This window comes from Tachypleus tridentatus, chromosome 7, assembly GCF_004210375.1.
Source record: "Tachypleus tridentatus isolate NWPU-2018 chromosome 7, ASM421037v1, whole genome shotgun sequence".
Taxonomy (NCBI): domain Eukaryota; kingdom Metazoa; phylum Arthropoda; class Merostomata; order Xiphosura; family Limulidae; genus Tachypleus; species Tachypleus tridentatus.
This window is the reverse complement of record NC_134831.1, coordinates 72,384,548-72,398,440: the sequence shown is the minus strand read 5'-3', so window position 1 is coordinate 72,398,440 and position 13,893 is coordinate 72,384,548. Positions and strand designations below refer to the sequence as shown.

The 13,893-nt window shown below is 34.1% G+C and overlaps 1 protein-coding gene across 1 annotated transcript; it reads right to left on the bottom strand.

Annotated features, from left to right (window-relative positions):
* Positions 1 to 214: 214 nt before the first annotated feature.
* LOC143255957 (uncharacterized) lies at positions 215 to 9,865 on the bottom strand. The gene is made up of 2 exons (XM_076512445.1): positions 9,625 to 9,865; positions 215 to 1,888 (listed from the first exon to the last, which is right to left on the bottom strand). Exons 1-2 carry the CDS (start codon positions 9,733 to 9,735, stop codon positions 1,670 to 1,672), a joined length of 330 nt encoding a protein of 109 aa, XP_076368560.1. The 5' UTR covers positions 9,736 to 9,865; the 3' UTR covers positions 215 to 1,669.
* Between the last annotated feature and the right edge of the window lie 4,028 nt (positions 9,866 to 13,893).

Here is a 13,893-nt window from a genome sequence, read left to right as displayed (position 1 = left end):
GGTGAGCCACAAGGTTTACATTTTCAAGGCACTCAATACATTCTAAAATATTACTCGAACGATGTTTAAATTAAATATTTGTTTTTTTCCTAACTGTCATACTATTACACTATTACAAAGCTCCCTCGGTGGTCAGTTTCTGTACTTTTCTATTTCATAACCTTCTGTGCTTTTCACTCTTACATATTTTTTGTAAAACTTCTTTCAGCCTTCCTTTTTAATGAATCGTTTTTATAAAGGTTTCTCTTTGAAATTACGATATCACCAGTTAGCTGTTTAACTTCCTTCGTTCTGGTTCTGTTTACAATTTTAACGGTTTCACTAATTGCATTTATTTCTTCGTATTTATTATCTCATTATTATAATTTTTATTTCATGTTCTTTAATCAATTATTTATATTTTTCTCTTTGTTTTTATAAAGTATTTTTTTTAAATATAATTATTGTGTGTATACACGCAACTATATCTACAATACTCTGTGTTGTACCAAAAGTCTTTAACTTGTAATTCCTATATCTATGGTGAAAAATATGGTGCATAACAAAAGGTTGAATTTTTTGAAATATTTAACCAACACATCATATTAAAGGAAATATGATGAGGTGCCAAACCTTTTTCAAACAACACGTAGCGACACCTAGATAACTTTGATTCTGTCACGTTTTCTTTTTTTACATGTATATATATATTAGAGAAAATTAATACTGAAAAAGCTAAGTAGACAAAATCAAAAGGAAGAACTGCGTTAAAAACAGCAAATCCAAACATCTGATTAATTATATTAGTCTATTATAACCTAAAAACAAGTCGAAACAAAAACAAATCAAATAATAATAAACAAAAAACGCTGCACTAATAAAAAAGATCCCAGGGTACAACCTACACGTATAACGTGCGATATAAAACGTACTCTAGGTTTTTAATTAGTGCAGTGTTTTTTGTTTATTATTATTTAATTTATTTTTATTTCGGCTTAATTTTAGATTAGAATAAACTAATATATACATGAATATAGATCAAATCAGTCTCAACCGTTGTTGCCTGAACTGCCTTGCGTCTCACTCGTTCAGTTTAATTTGTTAAAATGTTAGTCACGTTGTCATTTGTTGGAAACACACTTACCTGTTGCGAACAACAAACTTTAAAACGTTTGTTTAATAACTCATGGACTCTACAATTACAATATAAATTTTAATTGGTTATTTTATTTTAGTACTTATAAAATGTTTAATTACGTTATAGTAAAATGATTTTCAAAATTCACCACATCGTGACAGTTTATGCCGCTACATCCGGTCGCACTCTATCTGACAACCATGTTTTAAGGTTGTCAAGTCCAAAGCACACCACTCTACATTGTGCGCTTTTCATACTTCATCAGGGGTGCGATGACCAGGATTTTCTCAGCAGTCGAATCTCAGAGAAATCCATAAGTGATAAATTAGATAACTTTATCGATATATCCTTATTTGGAATAACATGCATGACTTATTCCTTTTCTAGTTGCTTAAAATTGGAAATATATGCCGTGGAAACAATTTGAGTACACATGACTGGTGTCGCTTTTCCAAAAGGAGATCCTTCATGATTATATAGTATGCTATCGCCTGGGGCACATAAACGATTTTTGCTACTGACTTTTTTATGTTCGTGGGTTTTCACCTAATATCAGACTTTGCTCACCACGATTGTGGTACGACTTGTTGGAAGTCTCTTTCTTAACAACTCTGGCACCCAACTTTGATCTATATAAGTTTGTTTTCCAATGTTATATCCTTGTCTTGGAAATTCCAAATTCCCGGTCTCTCTATGGTTATTTTGCATTGAAAGGGCTGTCACATGGTCTTCACTTTTGTGAAGGGTCAGTTTTCGGGGACCTAACTCTCCCTACAAAACGTCAAACAATGTAGAAATCTAGTTAGATGCTTTATCCCAAAGTAACTATAACTCATCTGAGATTGTCATTCTACTTACTAATTTAGCTAATCTAAATCGTTTTAATATAGCGTACTTAACCCTCTGCACTACCATCCCAATTTATATTCTCAAATTTTTAAATAATTCGTTTTGAATTTTCGGTTCCTCGGAAGAAATTAGTTGATTAGATCTTAATATTACTGTGTTCAATCTTAAAAGAAAAATACTTGACTTTTAAAGTCAAGGTAACAGTCATCTCATAAGTAAATTTATGACTGTCAGATAAATATGCTCTTCATCTGATTCTTAGTTTGTTACGAAGGAAAGTAAAACTGCACCAAAATAAGAAAAAATAAAAGTATGACTTGGGACGTCGATTGATTAGATGTTATCCTTGAAGTCATGAAACCTTAAATAATATTTTACGAGCTACTTAAATCAGTCACAAATGACTTAATTCTGACAGTTAACTAAAGTGTTATCGTTTGGCATCACATCACTTTAGATTTGAATATTTTTTGACATTTCATGATCATTTACATAAACTTACCTCCTAATACATCATCACATTGTCAAATCTATAAACACATAGAAGTCTACAATATTTACAAATCGGAGGCTGTGATTTAAGTGAGAACCTCTACGTTACTCTGTGAAACTTCAAAACAACATTAAAAAAATATTAACATTTTTCTCATGTTTCTCTATCTACAAATGTACAACGATAAAAATATTCTATTTGACCAGCTATCCATATGACCATTATTTATGACTTTACTTTGATTGCCAATGTTTCAATATACTTAAGGATAGAATTACTTATAATTCAATGTTAATCTATATTTAAATCTTAGCTTGTTACATTATACTTTACCAGTATTTACACTGTAAATGTACTTTAAATGTACAGGGTTCGGCAACCCGGGTGGTGGCTAGGTGCATGCAGCTTCAAGTTTTCATAAATATCCTCCCCCCCGCGAAATAAATAAATAGCCTACATTCTCATTTACTAGAATAAAAAATAATAAAAACCACATATATAGAATGATAATATCAGATTTGTTTTATTTATTTTAATGTTCATATTTTTTAATAGAATACTGTTGCAGCTCACATCCGTTTACATGTTATATTCGAATTCCAAAATTCTTATTGATAACACAGCAACCACCAAAAAATTAGAAATATAAGCGAATGCCCCGAGGCTTTATTAGACGGTTGAAACTTTATTTTAATGTTAGGCTGAAGGTTAGGGTTAGAAAAAAAAAAGTGTAAAATCAGAGCTAAGGCAACTCCAAATAAATTTAAAATTTACAAACGTCAAAATGACTTCGAAAAAGATAAAAGACGAACATTGATGATTTCAAAATGAATGAACTCAAGTCTGTTTAACCGGACTCCTGATCGGCCTAATTCGCAATAATAAATGTCTTAAAAACAAGAAATCAAACAGAAAAAAGACCTTTAAAAATATGAAGAGAGTACTGAAAATGATCTACCTGGAGATGAAAGGAAAAACGATTGCAAATCTACGTTATACAACAGACCAAACAAAGTGTTCTTTTACTAAGTGGAAAAATGTCATCTAACAATACTGTTACTGCTAGAAGAAATCATAAGATCATGAAAACCATTCACAGATGGGGAATGTTTGAAAGAATATTTTATTGAAAAATGTCATCTAACAATACTGTTACTGCTAGAAGAAATCATAAGATCATGAAAACCATTCACAGATGGGGAATGTTTGAAAGAATATTTTATTGAAAAATGTCATCTAACAATACTGTTACTGCTAGAAGAAATCATAAGATCATGAAAACCATTCACAGATGGGGAATGTTTGAAAGAATATTTTATTGAAAAATGTCATCTAACAATACTGTTACTGCTAGAAGAAATCATAAGATCATGAAAACCATTCACAGATGGGGAATGTTTGAAAGAATATTTTATTGAAAAATGTCATCTAACAATACTGTTACTGCTAGAAGAAATCATAAGATCATGAAAACCATTCACAGATGGGGAATGTTTGAAAGAATATTTTATTGAAAAATGTCATCTAACAATACTGTTACTGCTAGAAGAAATCATAAGATCATGAAAACCATTCACAGATGGGGAATGTTTGAAAGAATATTTTATTGAAAATGTCATCTAACAATACTGTTACTGCTAGAAGAAATCATAAGATCATGAAAACCATTCACAGATGGGGAATGTTTGAAAGAATATTTTATTGAAAAATGTCATCTAACAATACTGTTACTGCTAGAAGAAATCATAAGATCATGAAAACCATTCACAGATGGGGAATGTTTGAAAGAATATTTTATTGAAAATGTCATCTAACAATACTGTTACTGCTAGAAGAAATCATAAGATCATGAAAACCATTCACAGATGGGGAATGTTTGAAAGAATATTTTATTGAAAAATGTCATCTAACAATACTGTTACTGCTAGAAGAAATCATAAGATCATGAAAACCATTCACAGATGGGGAATGTTTGAAAGAATATTTTATTGAAAAATGTCATCTAACAATACTGTTACTGCTAGAAGAAATCATAAGATCATGAAACCATTCACAGATGGGGAATGTTTGAAAGAATATTTTATTGAAAAATGTCATCTAACAATACTGTTACTGCTAGAAGAAATCATAAGATCATGAAAACCATTCACAGATGGGGAATGTTTGAAAGAATATTTTATTGAAAAATGTCATCTAACAATACTGTTACTGCTAGAAGAAATCATAAGATCATGAAAACCATTCACAGATGGGGAATGTTTGAAAGAATATTTTATTGAAAAATGTCATCTAACAATACTGTTACTGCTAGAAGAAATCATAAGATCATGAAAACCATTCACAGATGGGGAATGTTTGAAAGAATATTTTATTGAAAAATGTCATCTAACAATACTGTTACTGCTAGAAGAAATCATAAGATCATGAAAACCATTCACAGATGGGGAATGTTTGAAAGAATATTTTATTGAAAATGTCATCTAACAATACTGTTACTGCTAGAAGAAATCATAAGATCATGAAAACCATTCACAGATGGGGAATGTTTGAAAGAATATTTTATTGAAAAAGCGGAGCTTCTTTTTAATGATATGTAAAAAATGATATTGTTTTAAAAATTCGAGACGTGTCATCATCTAGACAGTAAGAGACGAAACTGTAAACGTGGTAACAAAGATAACCAAACGGCAGGTCAGGGACAGAAGTTCAACAGGAGTTTGTTGTTGTTGTTTTATTGCTTCAAGACCACTCATGCAATAGGGATGTCATCCCACCCGTTGGTCTTCTTGGTAGATCTATTGACCTTCAAATATCTCAAGAAGAGTTAAATGAATTATTGCCACTCAAAGGAAAAACTTGGGAGACGTTGGGAGAAGACATTGTATAGAAACAAAACAGATTAACGGAAATACAGTAATTTACTCCAATGGTTTTCTTTTAATTTCGCCCAAAGTTACTCGAGGGCCTATCTATGCTAGCCGTCCCTAATTTAGCAGTGTAAGATTAGAGAGAAGGCATCTAGTCATCACCATCTATCGCAAAGTCTTAGGCTACTCTTTTACGAACGAATAGTAAGATTGACCGTCACATTATAACGCCTCCACGGTTGAAAGGGCGAGCACGTTTGGCGCGACGTGGATTCGAACCCGCGACCCTCAGATTACGAGTCGAACACTTTAACTCACCTGGCCATACCGGTACTCCAATGGGACAACAGACGTGAGTCGTGCACACAAAAGTTTCCTCACTTTTCTATTTCCAAAACAGTATGGAGTATGATGTAGCCTCATTACACTGCATAATCACTTAGGAGGCGCTTATTATGGAAACATTTCCAGAGAAGCTATCGAAACTAGTGGATTCAGTGGTATAGTTTGACAGCAAAATAATAAGACACGAATCCTGAATAAAAACGAAAGCTACACGGAAAACGTCAACAGCAGAACTTCCATTAAACGTAATGACAAGTTTAAAAACAAATTTTTATATCTGGCCACTAAGTTAAACTGTTCGTTTTGCTGAGAAGAATAAAAGTAAATAATTGAATATTATTATCGTGAAATACAGTCCATTCCCTGTGTATTTGTCTTTATTTCTCCATTTATTGTTGAAGTAAGTTTATCATATTTTAACACTTAATATATTGATATTCATTCACGACTCTAGAAATATTTTTTCTTTAGACAAAAGCAGAACAATGGTTCTGTTTCTTTAAAGGATTACCGAACCCTGTTTAAGATATCTATCTTATGAACTTTCTTTTTTAGTAAGTTATATTATATATAAATTTACTTACAACAACTCCCTTCTCTGGCACAATAAAGTCAAGGTCATTTTTTAACTGTCACACATTTATTAATATTCACCAAAACAGATCGTTTCATACTGAACTCGTAACAGATTTAAAACTTATTTTGCTATCACAAACAGGTTCGGTGTGCCATTAAGGTTATAACTGGTACTGATGGTAAACTATGTACAGTTTGAATGTTGTACTTCATTGGTGATGTTAATAACAACCACGCAATAGTCATCTGTAGTTGTTGGAGTTTTGTTTCTTAGCACAAAACTACACAACGAACAATCTGCGCTTTGCCACTCGCGAGGAATCGAAACCCGGATTTGAGATTTGTAAGTTCAGAAGCTTACCACTGACCCATTAGTAGACAATAACTTATGTAATCCAATTGTTAGTTGTATTACGAAGGATCTCAGAGATATCTGGTCGTTCAGCTGAAACAAAGGCTAAACGGTAACTATTCGCTAGTGAAGACAATTTGTCGACCTTTATAATACGTCACTTTAGCAGAAAATGAAATAGGTTACAGCAAAAAACAAAATACATTTTTAATGAAAATGGATTAGGCTAGTAAAATACCTCCTGCTGTAAGAGAGCAAACACTTGTTCCTAAAACGGTTTTTTAAATCGAGCGGATTTTTTTTAATGTCGGCTTTTAAACAGAAACTTGGAAATGTATGCGTTTTTATACAGTTCAAAATGTTCTTGAACATATGGTCACCAAATAAGTTGAAAAGATGGTCGAAAACGTCACGTGCACAATTAAAGTACTGTTTGTTATTAAATCCTTCAATTTTTCAGCCATCTTTAGACTTTAAGAAAAGGTTTTTTTTCTTCAACATATCGTCTGTGACGTTACATTTGACTGATTTTCTAACATAACTTATTTTAGGTGCTGCTTTACCGCCAACTGTTGTCCTCTAGTATTTCAGTTTCCCAACATTTTTACTTTTTGGGTTGTTAAAGATGCGAACATATTGCTAAGTGTGTGGCATCAAGTTCGTGAGGATAAATCTGTTGTAACCTTTTTTAATATAACAAATTTCGTTTTATTAATTACATATAAGATTTACTAAGTAGTCGTTTCGTAATTTATACTATTTTAGGTTTAGCACCGTCTCTGAATCACTTGCACAATTCCAGCGTCACGACATTTGTACTTTGATAAGCAAATCGAGAGTTCGAGCAACATGAAATGGGTTCTATCGTTACTTCAAATGAATTACTGAGCTTTCCTGAAACTTTTGGGTGTCACATTCAATAGTATGCAATATCATTGTTTTCTCTTATTACCGATTTTCTTCAGAAACAAGAAAAATGTGGATAAGGCCTAAGTGAGCTTGCAAAACCGTATTTCTTATGCTTATAATCTAGTGTAATTTCTTTGTCTAGTTGTTAATTGTTTCGTAATCATTTCATGCTTTAGAAGGCATTGTAACAATTTTCCGTTTGTCCTTTTAACTTCTTTACTTCCAAAGCTGTTGAGATGGCCTAAGCTTCCGTTGTGTTCCATTCACAGCACCCACAGAAGAGACTTTAACTTTTCGCGTGGGTTGGTATTTTCGGTTCGATGAATTTGTCTTTTTAATCTTTTCCATGTTTTTAGCCTTTTTGGTTGTTTTCGTGTTGAAAGAAAGCAATTTTTTTTCTTTTAGTCGGATTTTTTGTTTGATTTAAGGAAGTCTTGTTGGAGGTTTTCGTCCTCACCCATCGAGGAATTTTTGAGGAAAGAGCTTTAGATAATGTAGAAGCATTAGGTTCCTTCACAAATGTTTTAAATTTTGGTGTTAAAGGTCTGAATATAGTTATGGTATCGGCGAAGCGTACGTTTCTTCTGGTTTTCTTTGGTTTTGTCAGTATCATAGTTGAATTGTGGGATTTGTTCACAACAAAAGTGCCGTCTACTTTGTCAGATAAAGTGGAAATACTCTTGTCGGTATCCCATGGACTCGGTCTTTCTACGCTCTCTGGCGTATTATCTGTAGTCTCTTGCTCTATTTTTTCAGAACTGTTATTGTGTACCGTATTTTCTTTAGGTGTATTGAAGTCGATGATGGAATCTCGACGTGTTGGAGCTGGAGAAGGGGTGGTAGAATCAATTTCATCTTCTGTGGCGTCTTCCATGTCCTCATCACCCCAGTAGTCCCTCATGACGTCATCCTCAACATCACAAAAAAAGTTAATAAATTGAGGCTCTAAAGTCCAGTTTGTTGGTATAGAACCGTTTAAGACAGATTTCATATGCTTTTCTTTGATATTAGAGGAAGGGTCGTATAGCCGCAAATGCAATCCTTCCGACGTAGCAAATAGTACGGGAGTAATGAGAGCCGCCTTTGTGTCTTTAACCTTATTTGGGTTCTTGGTGATATCCTTACTTGTTTTCCGTTTCTTGTGAATAGAAGGCCTGGGAGACATGTCTCCTATGGAATTGTTGTGGCAACAATAAAACAGAGACAGAAACTTGCGTCTGAAGTCCTTGCGTTGCCAAAAAATAACAAAGGGATACACGACGGGAAAGAGGAACCGTAACCAAGTGAAACCAGTGTCCACACCAACTGCTGGTTCTTCCACTAGACCAGTCATGTTCAAATACGGCGGGGGTGTTTTTGTGCTGTTGTAGCATTGACACATCTGACTTATTTGCTTTATTGCGATGTATGGAACCTCGAGCACTAGGTAGGCAATAACGATTATAACTAACAACTTAGCACTGGCCCATTCTCCCCACAGAAACGTTTCTTGGAAGAAGAGCTCCGTATACGTGAGCTCCTGTCGCTTGTTCTTTTTTCCTTGATGTTCTTTCAGTCTTCTCATTCCTAGGTATGCGACACAGAGGAGGTTTACTGTGACTGGAAGAGAATAACAGAAGACAGTAAGTACGAGGCCGTAACTAAACCAATTATTATCCCCCATACTACACGAGTATCGTGCCGGAAAAACGCGCACTTCGATCCGTCCGATTAGAAAAGGCAGCCCGATCCAAATACCCGCCAGCCACAGCATCACCATAGCAACAATTTGTTTCCGTACTGTTAACAAACGTTTGAATTCCAAGGGCCTCCATATTGCAGCCCATCGCTGGACCGACATTATAGTGATTCCAAATGTAAGCTCCAGAGTGGCCAGTTGGATGAAAAATGCATTTACAGAACACATTGTCGCCCCTAGAGTCCAATAGCTTCTTGTAATGTAATACAAAGCTAGCAACATGTTACACACGCATTCCACGAGGCAGGCGAGCGCCAAGTTCAGAAGAAGCATATTAAAAACCACTCTTCGCAAACTGAAGCTCGAAAAAAATGTAGCAATAACAAATACATTGGCTGTAAAGGCAACAAAAAACAGCAAAGCTAAAACAATTGATACCTCTAATGGAATACTATTGTCTTCAATGGGTGCTGCAGTCGGTGGAGCTTTAGTCACCACGGAAATAGAGAATTTTGGATATCCTGACAGTCTTGTAGTGTCGTTACTCATTTTTTATTATCTGAGAAACACATAAAGCACTGAAGCTTCACTTTTAGTGATAAACAAGGCATGAACTAAATTACATATCATAGAAATTTCCTTCTTTCAAGTCTATCATTCCACTACCAAGACAAACTTCAACCTGTACCCCCCTAATACTGATACCACGCCATCTGCTGACAAAAACATTAAATCACGTGACTTCGTAGCTAAGCATAACAAAATAACAAAGTATGAATCAATACAACGATGTACACCTTACTTAAATCATGGAATTGGAAGAAAAAAAATCTATAATTGTATTAAGTTACGCTGAAACATTCGACCTCCATATTTATTGCAATTTCTTAGGTTTACAAATTAACACTTTTCAGTATTTCACATTAAAAGAAAACATGTTAAGTACCCACATTTTTTGCCTTTTTATATATATTTTAAATTCTGTCTCACTTCGTATTTCGTTATACTTAGAAACATCTTTACTTGCACCCCTACAGGTCCAGTCAACAGATGTGATACGATATGTAAAATGCTGATCAATTCCATTTTAATAATATGGTTGCTCATTCTACTGGTATGATAGATGTATGATGTCTTTTATTGATAAGTTGTTCTCTGTTTATCAATATAAGTTTTAATACTCATACCAGCTCTTCTGAGATACATTTTTATTTCAAGCGGGTTTCTCTTCATCAAGAATTATATGATAGCTTATTATTGTAAGTGTACCATTTTCTTTTAATGATATGACACGATATTCTCCTAACAATATCCTTAGCTTTACTGACATGCTACCTTGTTTTAACAGATTTCTGCGATGGGCACAGCCTATATCCCGATATGATTTTGCTCTAAAATAATTAGTCAACTAGGATTTCAGCACACATCCATCTCGCTATATCCAAGTTATGAAGCTGCACCACACGGCCAGAAAAACAATAAGTATTATTTATTTAACATACTTGGGAATTTGCTTAAAACTCTAGCTACTATATGGAACACTTTACTTCCTAGTAAGAAGATATGATCCTTTATTATGTGTCATAAGATTTTGTATCTTTATATGGCTTGTTATTATATTTTCTATCCCTATGCGACTTGTTATTTAATTAACAAAATTTCAGTGACATGGTCATTTGACTCCAAATAATTAACAAAGTCATTTTTCTCAGTTATCATTCTACCAAGCCCAAGAAGACTAGTATTTCTGCCTTCGTAGCTCATGTCGTTTCGCAACCAATGAAAACCACGATCACAGTTCATGAATATGTTGTTAAGTCTTTATAGAATACAACGTGAAAGTGTCCATTAATTATTTGCCACTTCTTATCCTTTCATTATATTTTCATAAGAGGTATGCAACTTATTTAACAAATACCCCTACGCGGGTCCAGATGCCAATGTAATAGGATTATTATACGAAAATACGAATTTAATGAAGAAAAACAAAATAATTACTTTGGCTTTAATTACAGTCTGGATTTTCCAAAATGAGCCTCTTATTACAGTAAGACACACTAATGTTCTTTCTAAACATGTGGTGTGTTCTCCCAAAATAAATCTATTCATTATGCTTATAGATCCGTTTTACAACTCATTAATATACTATCTTAATGTGTTTTCATACTCGATGAAAGTTATTGCTGATTATGTTAAAATGACATGTGCGTTAATAGAGTAACTTAAATATAAAGATGGTTAATACGTGTAAGTTAGCTGATTTATAATTCTCTTTTATATACGACACATTACTAATTCGTGATAATCTGTAATCCTACCAGGTTCGTACTAACATTAAAGTCGGATCATCACCTTGTAATAACTACAGGTAGTTAGTTTAAGTTAATGGTTGGGTTTCGTGTTTCTGTCTGTGTGTATGTTCATATATATATAGACTTAAAGCAAAACCAAATGTACGTGAAAATGTAATCGCGCCAAAAAAATAAAAAAGTGAAAAGTTATTACACCTAGTGTTAGAGAGACTTGAAAGATATAATATCAAAATAAATAATATGGAACAGCGCCTAAAAACGTTAGGAATATCCTGTCTATCTGATACTTTTTGTTGCTTTTGAATTTCGTTTTATCAACACGACTGGTATGTTTAGCAATGTGCTTATCCACTTAGTACTCGTATATGTAACATTGTGCTCGTGTGGTCACGTCTTTAGCAATCTGCTCATAAATTTATTTCAAAGGCAAGAAACTCCTGAGCGTTTTGTTACTGAAACGTACAAGAACTGGTAATTACTTGTTTTACATGGTAGCCTACCCTAAGTCACAAATGTTTATCATTTCTCGAGCAGAATAAGCAAGCAAAAATAAGAGATACTTAGAATGCCAGTAGATTACTAAGATAAGTAAGAATTTATTTTATTGGTTAATTAAAGCCCGAAATGTGCCATTGATGTTACTTGGAAAAGGGAAACGTTCCATAACAGCATTTTGTCTCTTGAGGACCCGAGACATTAGTGTTACTGGTCTTCTGACTGGAATTTTTTGTTATTTTGTACTTTGTTGTGGTCCACACAGCTGCTTCAAACTAGACAACAAAAAGTGAGTTTTGTCTTTTAAAAACCCCAGTTTAACCAGATCTTACAGTTCATGCGATGTCTTCTTTATCAGACAATGATAGCATAAAGTTTTTGATATCTCAAAATCGTGATTATTCTTAATGTAATGAATATTATTTTGTTTAACATTTTTGTTTGTTTCAGTTAAATATATATTTAGAAGTGTATGTAACTTATGTTGCTAAATGTGTATTGCGTAAGTCCGCCTGTTCTTTAAATTTGTAGATGATTCTCGAGTGTAAGAATCAACAATATACGTTTTACAAAAGCATTAGCGTATCTTCGAATATTGTTGCCAAGAGACAGTAGAATACACTATATAACAAATTTTTTACTTTTTCTTGTTCCTGGGTAGAAAGTGTTATTTCCCAATCGCTTATGTCTAAAGTAAATTGAAAAAAAAACTATTTTTCTCTTCAAACACTGCTTTTGTGATCCAGGTAATGAAATTTTCAAATGTACCCATTTTCTAGAACATTCCAGGTATATTAAGTGCTGAGTAGCTGACAGAGAATTTTTTCGAACTTACAAGAATTTTCTGGAACTTTCCATAAGAATATATATACAGGGGCTCACCACTCACCACTTCAGTTTAGTTCTAGCTGCCTGAGTGAGCACATAGCCCTATCTGATTTTATTAGAGCTAGTATCATGAAGCTGCAAGCATTCTCCTGACGCATTCTGCTATATATGTGGCCAATTTATCAAGACAGGAGGGGAAAAGTACTCTGTGAGTATGATGAATATGGCTGCGAGGTTATCGGACACTTCAAAATGGTCACATTCCTGATGGGTCTCCAAGGAGGCTTTACCAAGTTATCTTTGCCTTTCGGACAGCAGGGACACTGCAGCGCACTACAACAGGAAGTACAATGGAATGAGTTCTCTGTGGGGAGGCACAATGTCAAATGTGAGTCACTAGTGGACCTCCAAAAGGCGTTGTTCCCACCATTGCACATAAAATTGGGTCTTATGAAACAATTTGTCGCAGCTCTTGATAAAGAGTCTGCAGCCTTCAAGTACCTTCAAGACTTCTTCCCTCAGCTGTCTGAGGCAAAGGTTAAACCTGGTGTCTTCTTGGACCATGAATAAAGAAAATCCTAGAGTGCACAAAATTCTCCAAGAAACTCAGGAGAAAGGGAAAAGTTTGGGGCAGCTTTGTCGCAAATGGCTCGGGGCTTCTTGGGCAATCACAACGCCGAAAATTATGTGGAACTAGTTAAGGCTCTAGTAAAGAACTACGGCAAAATGGGCTGCAGGATGTTCCTGAAAGTCCATATCCTTGATGCTCATCTTAATACATTCAAGGAGAACATGAGAGAATACTCAGAGGAGCAAGGCGAGCGCTTCCACCAAGATATACTGGACTTTAAACGCCGCTACCAAGAAGCTTATAACGAAAACATGATGGGAGACTATATGTGGGGGCTGATACGTGAAATGATTTACATTACAGTCGCAAATTTCGAAAACTACTCACTTCTAAACATTTTTGTATAACTTTAGTACAAATACATGTAAATCTTGATGCATATGTTGTTTTATTCAGACCTTATGTAAATGAAAATGTGCAAATTTCTCCGTTTTTACATAG